Genomic DNA, 18760 nt, shown 5'->3' on the forward strand with positions numbered 1-18760 from the left:
CTTCTCACCGGGTGCAGATGACCATGCAGGCGATGCCCAGCAGCTGGAGCCTGTACCGCGGCACCAGCCTCCTCCGCAGGTACCGGTCCACACACTCCACGGTCAGGTGCAGGCACAGGCTTGTGAAGTCCTTCATGGTGGCAACTTCCACCAGCCAGTCAATCAGAATGTACCTGTGGAAAGAGTGGCACGTGGGAACTGGTGGGGGCGTTCTCCATGTGTCCCTCTGCGATTTCAACCCCACCCGTTGGGCCCGACCAAATAACCTGGCTAGCTCTGGAATCATGGGTTTACCATGGAACCCAGGCTGAAGAGGCCATGTCACAGGAAGCCCGGGAGGCTCCGTGGGTCCCAGCCCCAAAGCAGGCCCCACATCCTTCGACTGTGTTCCTGGGAGGTGGATGGACTTGCAGATCTCTGCACCCATCCTCCCTTCCCCAGCACCACATGTTCCTGGTACTCCCAAACACAAGCGCTTTGAGACCTCGACCTGGCGCAAAGTGAAAAGTCAGCCCACAGCTGATGATCTGCCCGCAGTGGATGAACCCTGACCCTCAGGGCGTGCAGGTAGTGGGAGAAGGCGGACAGTCGCAAGGGAATGCCACAGGATGCCCCAATATGATAAATGCCTTTCTTAATAGAGTGGAGACACTTGTCTTTTTGAAACAGTCTCGCTCTATCACCCAGACTGGAGTGCAGTGGCGTAATCTCAGCTCACTACAAACTCCGCCTCCGGGGTTCAAGCGATTCTTCTGCCTCAGCCTCCCCAGTAGCTGGGATTACAGGCACACACTGCCACGCCTAGCTAATTTTTGTATTTTTTTTTTTTTTTTGAGACGGAGTCTTGCTCTGTCACCCAGGCTGGAGTGCAGTGGCACAATCTCAGCTCACTGCAACCTGCACCTCCCGGGTTCAAGTGATTCTCCTGCCTCAGACTCCTGGGTAGCTGAGATTACAGGCATGTGCCACCACGTGCAGCTGTTTCACCGTATTTGCCAGGATGGTCTCAACCTCCTGACCTCGTGATCCACCCGCCTTGGCCTCCCAAAGTGCTGGGATTACAGACGTGAGCCACTGCGCCTGGCCTAATTTTTGTATTTTTGGTAGAGACAGGGTTTCACCATGATGGCCAGGCTGGTCTCGAACTCCTGACCTCAGGTGATCTGCTCACCTCGACTACCCAAAGTGCAGGGATGACAGGTGTAAGCCACTGCGCCCGGCTGTACACGCGTGTCTTAAAGCAGAGGGATCAGAGTGAACAGAAAGCGAGAGGAATGGCAGGATGTGTGATTCTGCTGGGCAAGCAACGCAGGTGCCAGGTGTCAGCCCAGACACAATCATCTTCAGAGGTGGAGGGGAGTAGAGGAAGACGGGCTGAGGCGTGAAAAGAAGGGCAGAGGAGGAGCAGATCAGCCTCTATTTCCTCCCAGAACAGAGACCATCCAAGAGCCAGGTGTTTAAGGTTTAAACTGGCCTCTACTGTGAACAGACTACAAAGCTTACTCAAAGCAGATGGATTTAACACGCTTAATGATCTGACTTCTAAAAACAACCACTGGGCCAGGCATGGTGGCTCATGCCTATAATCCCAGCACTTTGGGATGCCAAGGAGGGCAGATTATCTGAGGTCAGGAGTTCAAGACCAGCCTGGCCAATATGGTGAAACCCTGTCTCTACCAAAAAAAACAAAAATTAACTAGGCATGGTGGTGCATACCTGTAGTCCCAGCCACTTGGGAGGCTGAGGTGGGAGTACCGCTTGAACTCAGGAGGCAGAGGCTGCAGTGAGCTGAGATCACACCACTATACTCCAGTCTGGGCAACAGGGTGAGACTCCGTCTCAAAAAAAATAAAAATTAAATTAAAAAAATAAAAATACAAACAGGGCTGGGCACAGTGGCTCACACGGTCAGGAGTTCAAGACCAGCCTGACCAAGATGGTGAAACCCCATCTCTACTAAAAATACAAAAATCAGCCAGGCGCAGTGGCAGGCACCTGTAATCCCAGCTACTTGGGAGGCTGAGGCAAGAGAATCGCTTGAACCCATGGGGGCAGAGGTTGCAGTGAGCCGAGATCATGTCACTGGACTCCAGCCTGGGCGACAGAGTGAGAGACTCTGTCTCAAAAATAAAATAAAATAAATTAAAAAAATAAAAATAGGCCAGGCGCGGTGGCTCACGCCTGTAATCCCAGCACATTGGAAGGCCGAGGCGGGAGGATCACGAGGTCAGGAGATCGAGACCATCATGGATAACATGGTGAAACCCCGTCTCTACTAAAAATACAAAAAAATAGCCGGGCATGGTGGCAGGCGCCTGTACTCCCAGCTACCAGGGAGGCTGAGGCAGGAGAATGGCGTGAACCCGGGAGGTGGAGTTTGCAGTGAGCCGAGATCGCGCCACTGCACTCCAGCCTGGGCGACAGAGCGAGACTCCATCTCAAAAAATAAAAATAAAAAACAAATAAAAAATAAAAACAGATCGCTGAATTGCATACTTTAAAATGGGGAATGCTCCTTCGCTTTATATCAGATGCTGCATCTCTCTGGTAAATAAATTTTAAAAAAAAATGCCCATACGCATAAAATGAGTATCAACAAACCAAAAAAAGAGAGCAGACCAAGAAGGTTAGAAGGTATTATCAGCACATTTCTTCCAACAGAAAGAGGGAGGGGGACTGCAACACCACACAGGCAGCACAGGACTCAATAGCACTACATACAGCTTGGTGCCATTTTTTAAAAAGATCTTCATTTTTTTTTTTTTTTGAGGAGAAGGGTCTTGCTCTGTGTCGCAGGCTGGAGTGCAGTGGCACCATCATAGTTCATTGCGGCGTTGAACTCCTGGCCTCAAGTGATCCTGCCACCTTGGCCTTCTGAAGTGCTAGGATTATAGGTATGAGGCACAGCGCCTGGCCAGTGTCATTTAATATAGGGGAAAGGGGTGCTACATCCCTAGGCCTGTGTGTCAGTGTGCATGGTGAATGTGTGTGTGTTTGTCAGAAACGGGCATCAGGCCTCTCTGGAGAAGGGATGATAATTCTTTTTTTTTTTTCATAGAGGTGGGGTTGGTCTCAGACTGTTGGGCTTAAGTGATCCTCCCTCCTCAGTGTCCCAAAGCGCTAGGATTGGCCGGGCACGGGGGCTCACGCCTATAATCCCAGCACTCTGGGAGGCTGAGATGGGCAGATCACTTGAGGTCAGGAGTTCGAGGTCACCAGCCTGGTCAACATGGTGAAACCCTGTCTCTACTAAAAATACAAAAATTAGTCAGACATCATGACACACGTCTGTAATCCCAGCTAATCAAAAGGCTGAGGCAGGAGAATCATTTGAAACTGGCAGGTGCAGGTTGCAGTGAGCCAAAATCGCACCCTCTCTGTGATTTAGCAGTCAGCATGGCAGCTGCCCCGGATGGCAGGGCTCCCAAGGGCCACTGAGTTTCACATGACATGCTGATGCTTACAAAGACTGGCCATAAAGAAGAGGCTGTGTCTCAGCTTTGGGAATTGGGAATATGAATCTCACCATCTCAGAAAGATGTTAAAGATGTTCAGTGGAGGCTGGGAGTGGTGGCTCACACCTGTAATCTCAGCACTTTGGGAGGCCAAGGTGGGCAGATTGCTTGAGGCCAGGAGTTTGAGACCAGCCTGGCCAACATGGCAAAACCCCATCTCTACAAAATACACAAAAGTTAGCCAGGTGTGGTGCCTGTAGTCCTACTTGGGGGACTGGGGGCTGAAGCAGGAGACAGGCTTGAGCCCAGGAGGCGGAGGTTACAGCGAGCCGAGATCACACCACTGCACTCCACCCTGGGTGACAGCCAGCCTATCTCAAAATAAGTAAATAAATAAATAAAAGATGTTCAATGTGTTCTATGGCTTAAAAAAGATCACTGCACCATGGGCGGCTGGGGCAGGAGGGTCGCTTGAGCCCAGGAGTTCAAGACTAGCCTGAGCAACATAGTGATACCCTGTCTCTACTAAAAATACAAAAAATTAGCCAGGCGTGGTGGTGGCTGCCTGTAGTCCCACCTACTCGGGAGGCTGAGGCAGGAGAATCGCTTGAACCCAGAAGGCAGAGCTTGCAGTGAGTTGAGATCGTGCCACTGCACTCCAGCCTGGGCGACAGAGTAAGACTCCATTTCAAAAAATAAATAAATAAATAAATAAATAAATAAATAAATAAATAAATAAAAGGGTGATAAGGGAACTCTATGCCGCCCTGGGCATAGAGGTAACTATGGTTAAGTGGTATTTCCTCTTTTTTGAGAATCGACTGAGGCCCCTTGAACTTCCATAGGAGTCTTCCTATTCTTATTGATTACCCTGAGTTGCCAATAGAACTATGTTGTTGCATTTCTTGTAAACAATTTTTTTGTTGAGATAGGGTCTCCCTCTGTAGCCTAGGCTGAAGTACAGTGTTGCGATCATGGCTCCTGCAGCTTTGACCTCCCAGGCTCAAGTGATCCTCCTGCCTCAGCCTCCTGAGTAGCTGGTAAGTGAGTCACAGGTAACTGGGATTAAGTGGAAAGGGCTCCCTTCCCCTGGAGGCTGGCTGCTGCGCCGCTCTGATTAGAAGCCCCAGCCTGAATGCCTCACCTCATTGTGTCATTGAGTCCCTTCTGCACGGAGAAGACTTGCTGTTTACTGACAGCCTGCGAAGCCTGAAATAGCTGGCAGACGATCTCACTGGAAGCTCTCACCTCCAGTCCAAGCTGGTTTGCATTTGCACAGGCTTTGGCTAAAGACAGCTGAGGAACAAAAGACAAACACGAGAGTAAGGCAGCAGCTGTGTTGCAGTTTTCCATTTCTGAAGCAAAGGGCCATTCAGGCAGCAAATGCATGTGGACACACTGCCCTACTTAAACCTTCGAAAGCTTCAGGAACGAGGATGGCTCAGGTTTTAATTATTATTCTTTTTTGAATAAGTAATAGATGACATGAGAAAAGATATATAATGAAATGTCAGTGGCCTTTCCACCGTGGCTCAGGTCTCAGTTCCTTACATGGCTAATTCCTGGGGCAGCTGTGTTAAGTCTCTGGCCACATGCCCCAGTGCTCTCCGAAAGGCTTCTGCCAACGTTTACACCCAGGAATAGGAGCACCTGCTTTATCACAGCTTCATATCAGCAAACACTGTGATTATTAAAAACTGCTATTTTCAGAAGTTACCAGCTAGCCACTCAAAAACAGAGAAATATACATATAATTATATTTATATTATATATAACATATATAATATAACAATTATATTATATATAATATATAAATTATATATATAATTTGCTAATATGATGAGCCCAAAATATCTCATTTAAAAGTGCACTTTTATGACTAGTAGTAAGGTTGAACATTCCAATTTCTAACCACTTGAGTTTATTTCCTATTTTTATTTATTATTAATTTTTTTTTTTTGGCCAGGTGCGGTGGCTCACTCCTGTAATCCCAACACTTTGGGAGGCCAAGGAGGGCAGATTACTTGAGGTCAGGAGTTGTAGACCAGTCTGGCCAACATGGTGAAACCCCGCCTCTACTAAAAATACAAAAACTAGCTGGGTGTGGTGGCAGGCGCCTATAGTCCCAGCTACTCAGAAGGCGTGAACCCAGGTGTCAGAGGTTGCAGTGAGCTGAGATCGCACCACTGTGCTCTAGCCTGGGCAACAGAGAGAGAACTCCTGGCTTCAAGTGATCCTCCCACCTCAGCCTCCCAAAGTGTTGGGATTATAAATGTGAGCCACTGCGCCTGGCCCTATTTCCTCTTTTTTGAGAATCGACTGAGGCCCCTTGAACTTCCATAGGAGTCTTCCTATTCTTATTGATTACCCTGAGTTGCCAATAGAACTATGTTGTTGCATTTCTTGTAAACAATTTTTTTGTTGAGATAGGGTCTCCCTCTGTAGCCCAGGCTGAAGTACAGTGTTGCGATCATGGCTCCTGCAGCTTTGACCTCCCAGGCTCAAGTGATCCTCCTGCCTCAGCCTCCTGAGTAGCTGGACTACAAGGCACACACCACCACATCCCGCTAATTTTTTTTTTTTTTTTTTGAGATGGAGTATTGCTCTGTTGCCAGGCTGGAGTGCAGTGGCACGATCTTGGCTCACTGCAACTTCCTCCTTCTGGGTTCAAGCAATTCTCCTGTCTCAGCCTCCCAAGTAGCTGGGACTATAAGCACGCACCACCACGCCCAGCTAATTTTTTTTGTATTTTTAGTAAAGACGGGGTTTCACCATGTTGGCCAGGGTGGTCTCGATCTCTTGACTTCGTGATCCGCCCGCCTCAGCCTCTCAAAGTGCTGAGATTACAGGCATGAGCCACTTGCACCCAACCCATCCAGCTAATTTTTAAATTTTGTCGAGATGAGGTCTCACTATGTTGCCACGGCTGGTCTTGAACTCCTGGGCTCAAGCGATTCTCCCAACTCAACCTCCTAAAGTGCTGGGATTATCGGCATGAGCCACCACACCTGGCCTTCTTGTAAATCTGTTGACTGGCTTTTTGGACGTGAACACCACAATGTGCTATGACACCTCGGGCTGGGCCATTATCAATTTGTAATTTTGTCCCTAGCATTTGAGCACAGATCACTCTACCACCTACTTGGTGGGGTGACAAGAACAAGCTTCTATCCATTTGGCAAATAGGAGCTTTCTTTGATTTGTCCTGACAACCTTTTTTTTTTTTCTTCAGAGAGAGTCTTGCTCTGTCGCCCATGCTGGAGTGTAGTGGTACTGCAACCTCTGCCTCCCGGGTTCAAGTGATTCTCCTGCCTCAACCTCCTGAGTATCAGGCGCCCGCCACCATGCCCAGCTAATTTTTTATTTTTAGTAGAGACAGTTTCACCATGTTGGCCAGGCTGGTCTCGAACTCCTGACCTCAGGTCATCCGCCCACCTTGGCCTCCCAGAGTGCTGGGATTTCAGGTGTGAGCCACTGCGCCTGGCTCTAACAACTTCTTTACAGCTGTGAGGGGAGAGTCTACCAATGCTTGATTTCCTGCCTCTAGCCCTGGATGACTTGGTGACCAGGTGACATGATGAGCAAGGCACTAACAGGAAGAGGAAGCAGGAAGGGACTCTACATGCCCCTCTGCTCTCAAGCAGCCTCAAGTTTTGTCGTCAAGATCAGTTCTACCTATGGGACAACTTTCAAGAATGGCACAAATTTTGACAGCAGCTATAGCTCACAAGCATTTGAAAATTAAGAGGTTGGCTGGCTGAGAGACAAGGGTGGATGGGCAGAGATGAATAACGCATTTCCCAGCTTTTCTCACTGTGTACCTGTCCTTTAAGACTCAGTTCCAGTGCTGAACCGATCTTATGGCATCCCTCAATCCCGGCCTCCCATGTGGGAGCCCAGATAGCCCTGCCCCAAGGCTGGAGGGAGAAAGGCCAGCTCCCTACGTCATCCCAGCCCCGCACCTCACCTGCGCTTCCCAGCAGCCTTTGGCAGCGTAGTCCCTGAGTTTTCGGAAGCTGTGAAGGCATCGCCCAGGATCTGACACCTGTCAGTGGGAGAAGATTACCGAGCCTTTATACAACTGCGTCTTGGGAGGAACTCAGAACCAAGACCCAGAAGGGCTGACACTACGCTAACTTCCCACCTCTTCTCTCAAATGGTGGGAGTCATTTTTGGGGGTGCCAAGAACAGCTGACTGACTAGTGGCTCCTGGAGGCTGAGAGACCGGGAGCAGCAAGAGCCGCCTCCCTTTTGCGGACAGAACCGCATCCAAGGACCAGCATCAACTACGCCTTTGTCCAGCGTAACTGCCCCCTACCCAGAGCAGGCTTCACTCACATCTGTCCTCCTGTCGCTTTCCCAGAGGAGGTAGGAGCTGGTCAGACATCCCTGATGAGCAGCCTCCTCAAACAGGTCACGGGCCTGCTGCTGCTTCTCTTCATCCTAGAATAAATCCCAGCAGAGTTCATTCTTCTCTTATTCTCTTTTTCATTTTTATTTTTTGAGACAGTTTCGCTCGTCGCCCAGGTTGGAGTGCCATGGTGCAATCTCGGCTCACTGCAACCTCTGCCTCCTGGGTTCAACGAGTTCTCCTGCCTCAGCCTCCTGAGTAGCTGGGATTACAGGCGCTCACCATCGTGCCCAGCTAGTTTTTGTGGTTTTAGTAGAGATAGGGTTTCACCAGGTTGGCCAGGCTGGTCTCAAAATCCTGGCCTCAGGTGATCCACCCACCTCGGTCTCCCAAAGTGTTGAGATTACAGGCATGAGCCACTGTGCCTGGCTGGTTTTTTGTTGCTGTTGTTGAGGCAGAGTCTCCCTCTGTCACCCAGGCCAAGGTATAGTGGCACGATCTCGGCTAACTAAAACCTCGGCTTCCCAGGTTCAAGCAACTCTCATGCCTCAGCCTCCTGAGTAGCTAGGATTATAGGTGTCCACCACCACACCTGGCTAATTTTTGTGTTTTTTAGTAAAGATGTGGTTTCAACACATTGGCCAGGTTGGTCTCAAACTCCTGACCTCAAGTGATCCATCCGCCTCAGCCTTCCAAGGTGCTGGGATTATAGGCATGAGCCACCATGACCAGCCCTTATTCTTTACTTCATGTTCAGTCACTCTACTCACCATCTTCCTCCTTTTCCATACATTTTTTTTTTTTTTCTCTGAGACTGAGTCTCACTCTGTTGCCAGGCTAGAGTGCAGTGATGCAATCTCGACTCACTGCAACCTCCATCTCCCAGGTTCAAGCAATTCTCCCTGCCTTAGCCTCCTGAGTAGCTGGGATTATAGGCACCCACCACCACACCCAGCTAATTTTTGTGTGTTTTTTTGTTTTTTGTTTTTTGTTTTTTTTTTTTTGAGACGGAGTCTTGCTGTCGCCCAGGCTGGAGTGCAGTGGCGTGATCTCGGCTCACTGCAGGCTCCGCCCCCAGGGGTTCACGCCATTCTCCTGTCTCAGCCTCCCGAGTAGCTGGGACTACAGGCGCCCGCCACCTCTCCCGGCTAACTTTTTCTATTTTTAGTAGAGACAGGGTTTCACTGTGTTAGCCAGGATGGTCTCCATCTCCTGACCTCGTGATCCGCCCGACTCGGCCTCCCAAAGTGCTGGGATTACAGGCGTGAGCCACCATGCCCGGCCAATTTTTGTGTTTTTTAGTAGAGACATGGTTTCACCATTTTGGCCAGGCTGGTCTCGAACTCCTGACCTCAGGTGATCCCTCACTTTGGCCTCCTAAAGTGCTGGGATTACAGGCATGTGATTGTGCCTGACCCCTATACTCTGAAGTGGTAACACACATTGCTCTGAGCATGAATAAAATGAGGTATCTAATTCATAGCAGAAATGACTTCTCTACAGAGACACCACTCCAAAGCCAGTGAGGAGCATGAACTCAGGAGCTCCGGTCACAAAAGCCCTGCTCTCTTCCTGGAAGGGTTTACGTTTGGGCTGGGCCTGCGGGATGCCTGGATCAGCTCTGCACCACCAAAGGAACTGCCCTCAACTGCCAGGATAGTGGTGGTGGCCCTTAGTGGTGGCTCTCAGGGCTTCTCCTCAGTGTCCCTCTCTGGTGCATTTGCCAGCCCTGTCACTAGAAGCCACCACGTTCCCTCAATTTGCTGCAAACGGGGTTTACGGATCACAAAGCCCATTAGGACATCAAGAGCAGAGAGGTCCACATGAGCAGGAGAGGCCCACCAGGAGCAGGGGCAGCAGACGAGCGAGCATGGAGGTTCGATGCCTCCTTGAGATCTGCTCTGCAGTTCTCACCGCCCCCCACTCCCCCGCCAGGCGGGTCATGGAGCCAGGATCGGAGCCCGTGGCCAGGCCCACGTGTGCCCCCTGGCTTCTCCAGCTAGGCCTTTCTGGGCAAGGCTTGCCTTTTTTTTTTTGGGCCTTGGACGCCCTCTTCTACTGCTTTTCACTTCCGGCATCTTGGCTAGGGATGTATCAAACACAAAGGCCCAGTGCAGAGAACAATTTGACTCACCTCGAACAGACTCAGCACTCTGCCCAAGCAGTGCAATATGGATGCTTTGTGAGTCTTTAAAAAAAAGAGAAAGAAGTGTGATTTCCAGCAGAGAGAACTGCCCAGGGGCCACCACTCCCTTGTCAGTCTTTGGGTCCCATGCCCATGGCCCTGCTGTCTGGCCCTCCCTCCCCTGCAGAGGGCCACTCCCAGATTTCACTTTTTTTTTTTTTTTAAATGGAAACAGGGTCTCGCTCTGTCACCCAGGCTGGAGTGCGCTGGCGTAGTCAGAGCTCATTGCAAGCTCAACTTCCCAGGCTCAAGCGATCCTCCCACCTCAGCCTCCTGAGTAGCTGGGACTATAGGTATGCACCACCACCCCTGGCTAACTTTTTTGTATTTTTTGTGGAGACGAGGTTTCACTACGTTGCCCAGACAGGTCTCAAACTCCTGGCCACAAGCAATACTCCGGCCTCGGCCTCCCAAAGTGCTAGGATGACAGGCGTGAGCCACCACACCTGGCTGGATTTGTGTCTTGAGCTCCAACGGCCCCATGCAGCCTCAGCCCCATGTTTCCAGCTGTCAGCATGTGTACCCAGAACTCCACAGCCCACCCTGGCTCTCAGGCTTCCTCCTCTGTGCCAGCTAATTTCCAGACGCGTTCCCCATATCTGCACTCTCAGTTTTCTGCATCTTCACTTCCCTTAGGCTCCTGACTTTCCAGGGTCCAGGATCTACCCTTGGGGTCTTCCTGTGTCCTGGGACCCATGCAGGTGCTGCCCCTCGCCCAGACTCACCCTCTGCAGCTGGCACTCTGCCCTGAGGCTCTCGTGAACCACGGCCTTGCAGCAGCTTCCGCTCACCGACCATGGAGGGCGGATGAAGAGCCAGATGAAAGGCGCAGCACCCATGTTCAGCCGCTCAGCGAGACTGAAGAAGCGAGAGGCCTTCAGGCCATTCACTTCTGCGCGGGCCTCATCAGACACAGACACTGCGGGGACAGACAGAACAGAGCCCAGGGATGTCTCTTAGGGACGGAATGTGGAAAGCTGTCCACAGTCTTGGTGGAAAGTGTAATGCCTGAAGCCCACCATAGTGCAAACCAGCTGGTGTTTCAGGAGGGAAGAGCCCTGCAGGATGGGGGCACCTGTCTTTTCTCCCCCTACTTCGTTGATGTCTAGAACAGGTGGGTCATTGTGGTCAGTGCCCCTGCTGTGGTCCTCCCAGAAGCCTGGATTCTGAAGGTCAGGGGAAGGAGACCCCGCGACGCTTCATGTCCCACCCTCCCTCCAGCTGGGAACCACCGCCTGACCCCCTGGTAATGGGTCCAGGGCAGGGGTGGGGGTTCTTTTTGGGATGAGGAGAATATTCTAAAATTAGACAGTGGCAATGGCTGCACAACCCTGTGAATATACTAAAAAACCACAGAATTGCATGCTTTATGTCTGGGAACTGCTCTCTGATGGGAGGGTAGGGGTAGGACCTCAGCTCCCCTGATTGTGGAGGAGGGTGTTGCTCATGGTCCCTGTCAGTCACTACAATTCTGCCAGCCGGCCAAGGGTAGGGACTCTCTTCCGGCAAGACACCAGATCGTTTAGAAGTAGAAATGTGGGAGGCTACATCCCAGTCTTTGTTTTGGGAGCTGGGACAGATCGTGGGCTCGTTCCTTAGGGTGCTGGGCAGATAAGCAGTAACTGGTAGAAGAAAAGGCTGCGCAAGTTTCTTTCAAGGAGCACCTGGCCTCTGGAGATGAAGGGATCCAGGTACCAGGCCAGCTCTAAACTGCCTGTACCTGCTTCCCGTTTAGAAGCTTGGCTCCGTGTTACAGGGCACGCTGACCTCTGTCTCAAGAGTTCTAACAGAATGGCCAAGGAGAGGGCCAGCATCCACAGGCGGGTCTGCGTGCTCATGGCACAGAGGGCAGGGAGCCCGAACAGCCCCCGTGCTGAGGCTCTGGCTCAGTCACTCTTTGCCAACTGAAATTAAAGGGTTTGCTAAAACAAGAGGTGACTCTCGTAACCTACCAAGTCAGAGTATCATTAGCAGGTCCCTCAGCAGGGTACCTCTGGGCACGAGCTTCTGAGAGGAAATGGGAAGGCAGGCCATCGGATAGAGCAAGAACAGCGACTGAACTGCTAACACGGGGACCACCTATTCATAGGGCCAAAGGCTCACACTTATCTAAAGCGCCAACATGCAGGTGGGGTGAGGACTTACGGCCTTCATTGTAGAGGTAGGCTATGCCCAGCTTCACAGCAGCTTCGAAATTCCCCTTTTCAGCAGCTCTGAAACATTAAGAACATAAAGCATCACAATATTTTATGCCACAAATGTTATGAAGCACCACAGCACTTGAAGAAGTCAGAATACTTGTTCCCTGAATCGAATATATATATACATACATATATATATGTGTGTGCATATATATATATATATATATGTCTGAGACAGGGTCTTGCTCTGTTGCCCAGGCTGCAGTGCAGTGGTACGATCACAGCACACAGCAGCCTCAACCTCCTGGGCTTAAGCCATTCTCCCACCCCGGCCTCCCAAGTAGCTAGGACCACAGGCATGTGTCACCATGCTCTGCTAGTCAAAAAAAAAATTTTTTTTTTCTAGAAACAGGGTCTTGCTATGTTGCCCAGGGTAGTCTTGAATTCCAGGCCCAAGCAATCCTCCTGCCTCAGCCTCACAAAGTGCTGGGATTGTAGGTTTGAGTCATCATGCCTGACCCTAGAACATTTTTTTTTTTTAGACAGAGTCTGCTCTGTCGCCCAGGCTGGAGTGCAGTTGCGTGATCTCGGCTCACTGCCAGCTCCACCTCCCAGGTTCACGCCATTCTCCTGCCTCAGCCTCCCGAGTAGCTGGGACCACAGGTGCCCATTACCACGCCTGGCTAATTTTTTCCATTTTTAGTAGAGACGGGGTTTCGCCATGTTAGCCAGGATGGTCTCGATCTCCTGACCTCATGATCCTCCCGCCTGAGCCTCCCAAAGTGCTGGCATTACAGGCATGAGCCACTGCGCTCGGCGAAACATTTCTTAATAGCGTGTAGTCAAATATGAATTATCCATTACATGCTATGACACAGATGAACCTTGAAAACACCAGGGTCCATGAAAGAAGCCAGCCACGAAAGACCACGTGTCGCATGATTCCATGTGAAATCCTCACACAAGGCAAATCCAGAGAGACAGAAAATTGATTAGGGGTTGTCTAGAGTTTCTAGGATTGTGGGGAAAATGGGAAGTGACTGCTGATTGGGAGAAGCTTTCTTCTTGGCATAAGGAGAATGTTCTAAAGTTAAGTACTGGTGATGTCTGTACAACTATCAGTATACTAAAAACCAATGAGTTATACATTTTACTTATTTACTTATTTACTTATTTTGAGACGGAGTCTTGCCCTGTTGCTCAGGCTGGAGTGCAGTGGCGCCATCTCGGCTCACTACAACCTCTACCTCCTGGGTTCAAGTGACTCTCCTGCCTCAGCCTCCTGAATAGCTGGCATTACAGGCATGTGCCACCATGCCCAGCTAATTTTTGTATTTTTAGTAGAGACGGGGTTTCACCATGTTGCTCAGGCTGGTCTCGAACTCTTGACCTCATGATCCGCCCGCGTTGGTCTCCCAAAGTGCTGGGATTACAGGCTTGAGCCACCGTGCCTGGCCACATTTTTTTTTTTTATTATTTTTTTGAGACAGTCTCACCCCATCACCCAGGCTGGAGTGCAATGGCACAATCTTGGCTCACTGCAACCTCCACCTGCTGGGTTTAGGCAATTCTCATGCTTCAGGCTCCAGAGTAGCTGGGACTACAAGCACCCATCACTGCACCCAGCTAATTTTTGTATTTTTAATAGAGACAGGGTTTTGCCATGTTGGCCGGGCTGGTCTCGAACTTCCGACCTCAAGTGATCCACCCGCCTTGGCCTCCCAAAGTGCTGGGAATACAGGTGTGACGCTACACCCCGCTGAGTTATACACTTTAAATGGGTGAACTATGTGATGTGTGGATCATGTCTCAATAAGAAATATATACATTCCCCCTGGAAGCAGCCCAAGCACGGCCCTGGCAACATGGCTGCCTGCCCTGGTTGGCTGTCAATCTGGATTTCTGGCAACTCAAGTGGACGAGGGTCACAGCGAATCCCTGTCAGAAAAATCCCCGCCTGAGATCACGAGATCAGGAGATCGAGACCATCCTGGCCAACATGGCGAAACCCCGTCTCTACTAAAAATACAAAAATTAGCTGGGCGTGGTGGCGCATGCCTGTAATGCTAGCTACTTGGGAGGCTGAGGCAGGAGAATCGCTTGAACCAGGGAGTCGGTGGTCGCTTCAGCCTGGTGACAGAGCGAGACTGTGTCTCAAGAAAAAAACAAAAACAACAACAAAAAAGAAAAATCTCCACCTGAGCTGTGGTACCCTGGCTTGTTCTGAGGGCGGCTGGTACCTGGGACCATGAGCACATGTGGACGGGGGCCAGGGTGCGGGGTGCAGGTTGGGGTGGGATCAGCCAGTGAGTGAAACGCTATAGGATAGAAATCAGATGGTTTTGACCAAAGGGAAGGAAGGCTGAGTGAAGTTTCCACAGGAAGGTGACTCTTGTCTGGGTCATATGGGAATGGATCACAGCCCTCTGGAGGCACCGTGGGCCCGTGTCAGTGGCGTGAGGGATGACTGACTGCACGGCCTGCTGGAAGGCGGGTGGCTTGTGCGGCCTGATGCATGAGGTCTGCCACCCTCAGTCACGCCCTAGGGGATGAGGCAACGTCACGGGAGACAGCAACAGGAAAATCGTTGCTGAATCAGGCCGTGAGACACAGACTGGCACATAGGGAGGCCAAGGCAGGAGAAGACTGAGCCATCCTCAGGGTGCAGAGATACCTTTCAAAGAGCTTCAGGTTCCCTGGAGACGGCCACAGTTCCTGGAAGCTGGCACATGCCCACACACTGGCGTGGTTGTCCACCAGGTCCTTCAGCTGGGAGTGTACCTGCAGAACAACGGGGGCCGGGGCTGGGTGATGGAGGGACCACCCAAAAGCCCCACGCCTAGAGGCTCTTGAGGACGAGAGGCAGATGTAGGGTCTCCTGTCTCCCTCCCCATCCCAAGTAGTTGAGGTCCCCAATCTCTGTGTGAAAGTAACTGTCGCTTTGAACAGATAAAAGAGCCCAGAAACGAGTTTCTTTGAGGTTCTAAAGCAGGGCAGAGGACAACGATCTGGGAAGGAGGGAACAAACACCTAGGCTGAGAAAGAGGGTTCGACATCCCTGCAAAGGTATCACCCCCAAAGACAGGGGAAACACTCTAAACGGGGGCAGGCAGGACGGAAATGTGTTTTGTGCTTCCCCACTGGAGGCCTTCTAGTGGGAGTGTGGAAACAGGTCACAGGGTCTCAGGGCAAAGAACAACACCCACGATGGAGGTCTCAGGTAGAACCCGGAGCCTATGCCCTGGACCAGCGCAGGAAGTGTCCAGGTCAGGACCTGGAGCATAGGTGAGCACTTTATGCACCAAAGTTTCCACTGCCATTAGAAATTCAGCACCCCCTGGGGGTCCATAAAGTGTGTCACACCTGCAATGGAGGTGGCTTTGGGAGTCAGAAAATGGGGTCTTGCTGGCATTTCCCCATGAATCCACTGTATACACTAGGTTAAGTCACTCAAAGTAAGCCTATGGTTCCAATATCTAGAAAATAACTCCTAGAGTCCATTTCAGTGTTAAATGTTACATGGGATTTGTCCTCAAGAATATATTCTTATTCTTTTAAACACTATCCTATTTTTTAAGGGATGCAAATTTCACTGCCCATAAAAGGGTACTTTCAGCTGGGTGCAGTGGCTCATGCCCGTAATCCCAGCACTTTGGGAGGCCGAGGCAGGTGGATCACGAGGTCAGGAGATTGAGACCATCCTGGCTAACACAGTGAAACCGCAACTCTACTAAAAATACAAAAAATTAGCCGGGCGTGGTGGCGGGTGCCTGTAGTCCCAGCTACTTGGAAGGCTGAGGCAGGAGAATGGCGTGAACCTGGGAGGCGGAACTTGCAGTGAGCAGAGATTGCGCCACTGCACTCCAGCCTGGGCGGCAGAGCGAGACTCTGTCTCAAAAAAAAAAAAAAAGGGCACTTTCTTTGTTGACACTGCAATGAACAGAGGCAACTTTAGTGTGCTGGGAGACAGCAATAGGAATTTCTGTAATCAGAATGTCTTAAAGAAAGCATCTGATAATGATATCATCCTTGTTTCCTTTTTGCCCTCCTTTTTTTTTTTTTTTTTTTTTTGAGACGGAGTCTCGCTGTGTCGCCCAGGCTGGAGTGCAGTGTTGTGATCTCAGCTCACCGCAACCTCCACCTCCCAGGTTCAAGCAATTTTCCTGCCTCAGCCTCCCTAGTAGCTGGGATTCCAGGAGTGAGACACCATGCCCGGCTAATTTTTGTATTTTTAGTAGAGACAGGGTTTTGCCAAGTTGGCCAGGCTGGTCTCGAACTCCTGACCTCAGGTGATCCACGCCCCCCCCCCTCAGCCTCCCAAAGCGCTAGGATTAAGGCGTGAGCCACCATGCCTGGCCTCCGCCCCGACCTCTTTTTTAGCCAAAGTTTTATACTGACAGTTAAGAACACAAGGCCTTGATGGTGTAATCCACAATGCTAGGGCTCATAGTGTTTTCATCCAGGGACTTACAGCTCGGACAGCCAGCACGTCCTCTACAGAAAGCCATTTCAGGATGTGAAAGAGCACATCTTCGGGGAGACTCAAGATGGTCAGGTTTCGGGGCCTCCTCCTTATTCTTCGCTTTGTACGATAACAGAAACACTTGGCACACCTACAGTGGACCACTGAAGGAAAAAAGACAGAAGCCTTGATAAGATGAAAAATTATTCTATATACACACCCTTGAAGGGAAAAAAAAGGATAAAAGTTACATCTGAAGATGATCTAATGGTTACTATTCCCTATGCCACAAAAGATGGAACTATGCTTCTTGTCCCTAACAAAGATTATGTAAAGGAGTGGTACTGCACAAATTACAGAAGAGATCATTCATTTTCAAATATTCCACAAATATTTATGGCAAATAGCGCATATTGGGAAACTTTCTGATCCAGAGCCCACATGACAGGCAGGAAGGGGACAAAGCTGCCGAGGCTGAGGACGGTTTTCCTTCCATTTCACTCTCAGGAAAACTCCTGGGGCCTTTGCTGGATAGCTTTGTTTTTTGCACACGTGACCAAGGTGCATAATGTTCAATAAGGATCTGTGGGCTTGAAGACTCTGGTTTTCAAGTCCAAATTAGAAGGGTCGGCCCTGGAGAGAAGCCACAGACTTGGAGGCCGGGGCAGTGTGCGTCCAAGTCTCAGCTCTGCAGAGTCTCAGTGTGCCCTCCACTGTAGAATGCGGGGTTGACAGCTATGCAGTAAGGTTGTTGCTCAGGTCCCAACACAAACCTAGACCTGTAGGTTTGTGTACAGATGCAATCATTAAAGGTGAGACGGGCATTCCACCCACCAGGCAGGCAGCCCAGACATGCTTCTCAGATGTGCTCTCTCCTCTTCCCACAGCCGGATTTTCCAACTCCTACTCCAGCAACCCCTTCCTCACTCTAAGCAGATAACCTTAGCCCTTATTTCATAGGGAAACAGAAGCCCTCAGACAGGAACCTCAGGATCCTGCCTCCCCATCTACAAATCTACCTTTCTATCCATTCTTCCTTCCAGTCCTGAAATGAAGCGCCACTCCCCTCTGTGGGGCCAAATCCCTCCCCGACTTGCTAGGACTTCCTAGCGATTGCTCCCGGCTCCCCTCTCTGGACCCGGGTCTTCCTGTCAGCAATTAAATCAGCTGCAAAAGCCAAACGTATTCCAGGGCGACGAATTCTCGAAGATTCTATAGACCTCTCCATAAAATATTCCTCATTCTCCGGCTCCAGGACAGACACTTGCATTAAATAGCTGAAACCACAGCTCGTGTTTCCTGTGCCTCAACGCGCGCGGGGCCGAACGCTGCTTCCCAGAGCTAGTTCCACGGCTCCGCTGGACGGAGCCTCGGTCAGGGCCGGGCCGGGCTGTGGGATCGCTTCGCCCCCACGCGCTCCGCAGCCCTATCCCCGACCAGGAGGCGGAGGTGTTTGGCTCCCCGGGACCCGATCGCCGCCCCAGGAAAGGGCCGGAAAACGTCGCCGCGGGGGAAGGCGCCGAGGGGCTCGGGCGCCCGCCGGGCATTTAAACCGCGCGCCCGGCCGCCAGGGCTCCCTGCGCGGGACGCAACATCCGCCCCGCGTTAAAGAGCTCAAGCCGGCCCTCTTCAGGCCGCCAGGGCCTCCCCTCCCGCGGGACCCGCCGTCCGCCCCGCAGGGCAGACAGAAGGGGTATGGGGCAGAAACCAGCGGTCATTGCCCCGCACTCACCGCCGCCGCTCCCCATCGCCGCGCTCGCGTAGCCGCCGCCGGAGCCCGCCTGAGAGCGCGCCCGCGCTCCGGCTAGAGCGCGCGGAGCCCTCGCGCAGGCGCAGACCCCGCCCCGCCGCCCACCCCGGTTTTCAAACGCGCCCGGCCCTCCCATTGGCCTGCCCGGGGGGGCCGCCGCCGGCCCCGCCCACGTCCCGCCCCAGGCTCGCCTTATTTACCGCCCTCCACGCCCACCCCGCCTGCTCCGGGCGCCCGCCATTGGCCGCGCCAGGACGCGAATTCGAACATTGGCCGCTGATTGGTGGAACCCGCGTGGCCGCCCCGCCTCCCCAACGGGGCTGGGGTCCCGGAGGAGCGCTTCCCGGCCGGCGGGCAGGGGTTTCTAGGCGTCCCCTCCCGGCCGCATGGGTCCGGGCTTCGCCGCTGACCCCGGC

The 18760-nt window shown here is 51.7% G+C and overlaps 1 protein-coding gene across 2 annotated transcripts in view; it reads right to left on the minus strand.

Annotated features, from left to right (window-relative positions):
* The window catches only part of CCNF (cyclin F), a 31590-nt gene extending 13163 nt beyond the window's left edge, over positions 1 to 18427 (minus strand). Inside the window, exons 1-10 of one of the 2 annotated variants that reach the window (XM_003269175.4) lie at positions 18327 to 18427; positions 16604 to 16758; positions 14807 to 14913; positions 12137 to 12204; positions 10717 to 10910; positions 9941 to 9994; positions 7794 to 7898; positions 7423 to 7500; positions 4600 to 4751; positions 9 to 173 (exon numbers count right to left, since the gene is read on the minus strand). In XM_003269175.4, the coding sequence (XP_003269223.1) occupies positions 9 to 173; positions 4600 to 4751; positions 7423 to 7500; positions 7794 to 7898; positions 9941 to 9994; positions 10717 to 10910; positions 12137 to 12204; positions 14807 to 14913; positions 16604 to 16758; positions 18327 to 18342 (1094 nt within the window). In that variant the 5' untranslated portion in view covers positions 18343 to 18427. The remainder of the gene's footprint in view (positions 1 to 8; positions 174 to 4599; positions 4752 to 7422; positions 7501 to 7793; positions 7899 to 9940; positions 9995 to 10716; positions 10911 to 12136; positions 12205 to 14806; positions 14914 to 16603; positions 16759 to 18326) is intronic. The other variant, XM_030798182.1, reaches the window with a different exon arrangement.
* Positions 18428 to 18760: the final 333 nt, after the last annotated feature.

This window comes from Nomascus leucogenys, chromosome 18, assembly GCF_006542625.1.
Source record: "Nomascus leucogenys isolate Asia chromosome 18, Asia_NLE_v1, whole genome shotgun sequence".
NCBI classification, from domain to species: domain Eukaryota; kingdom Metazoa; phylum Chordata; class Mammalia; order Primates; family Hylobatidae; genus Nomascus; species Nomascus leucogenys.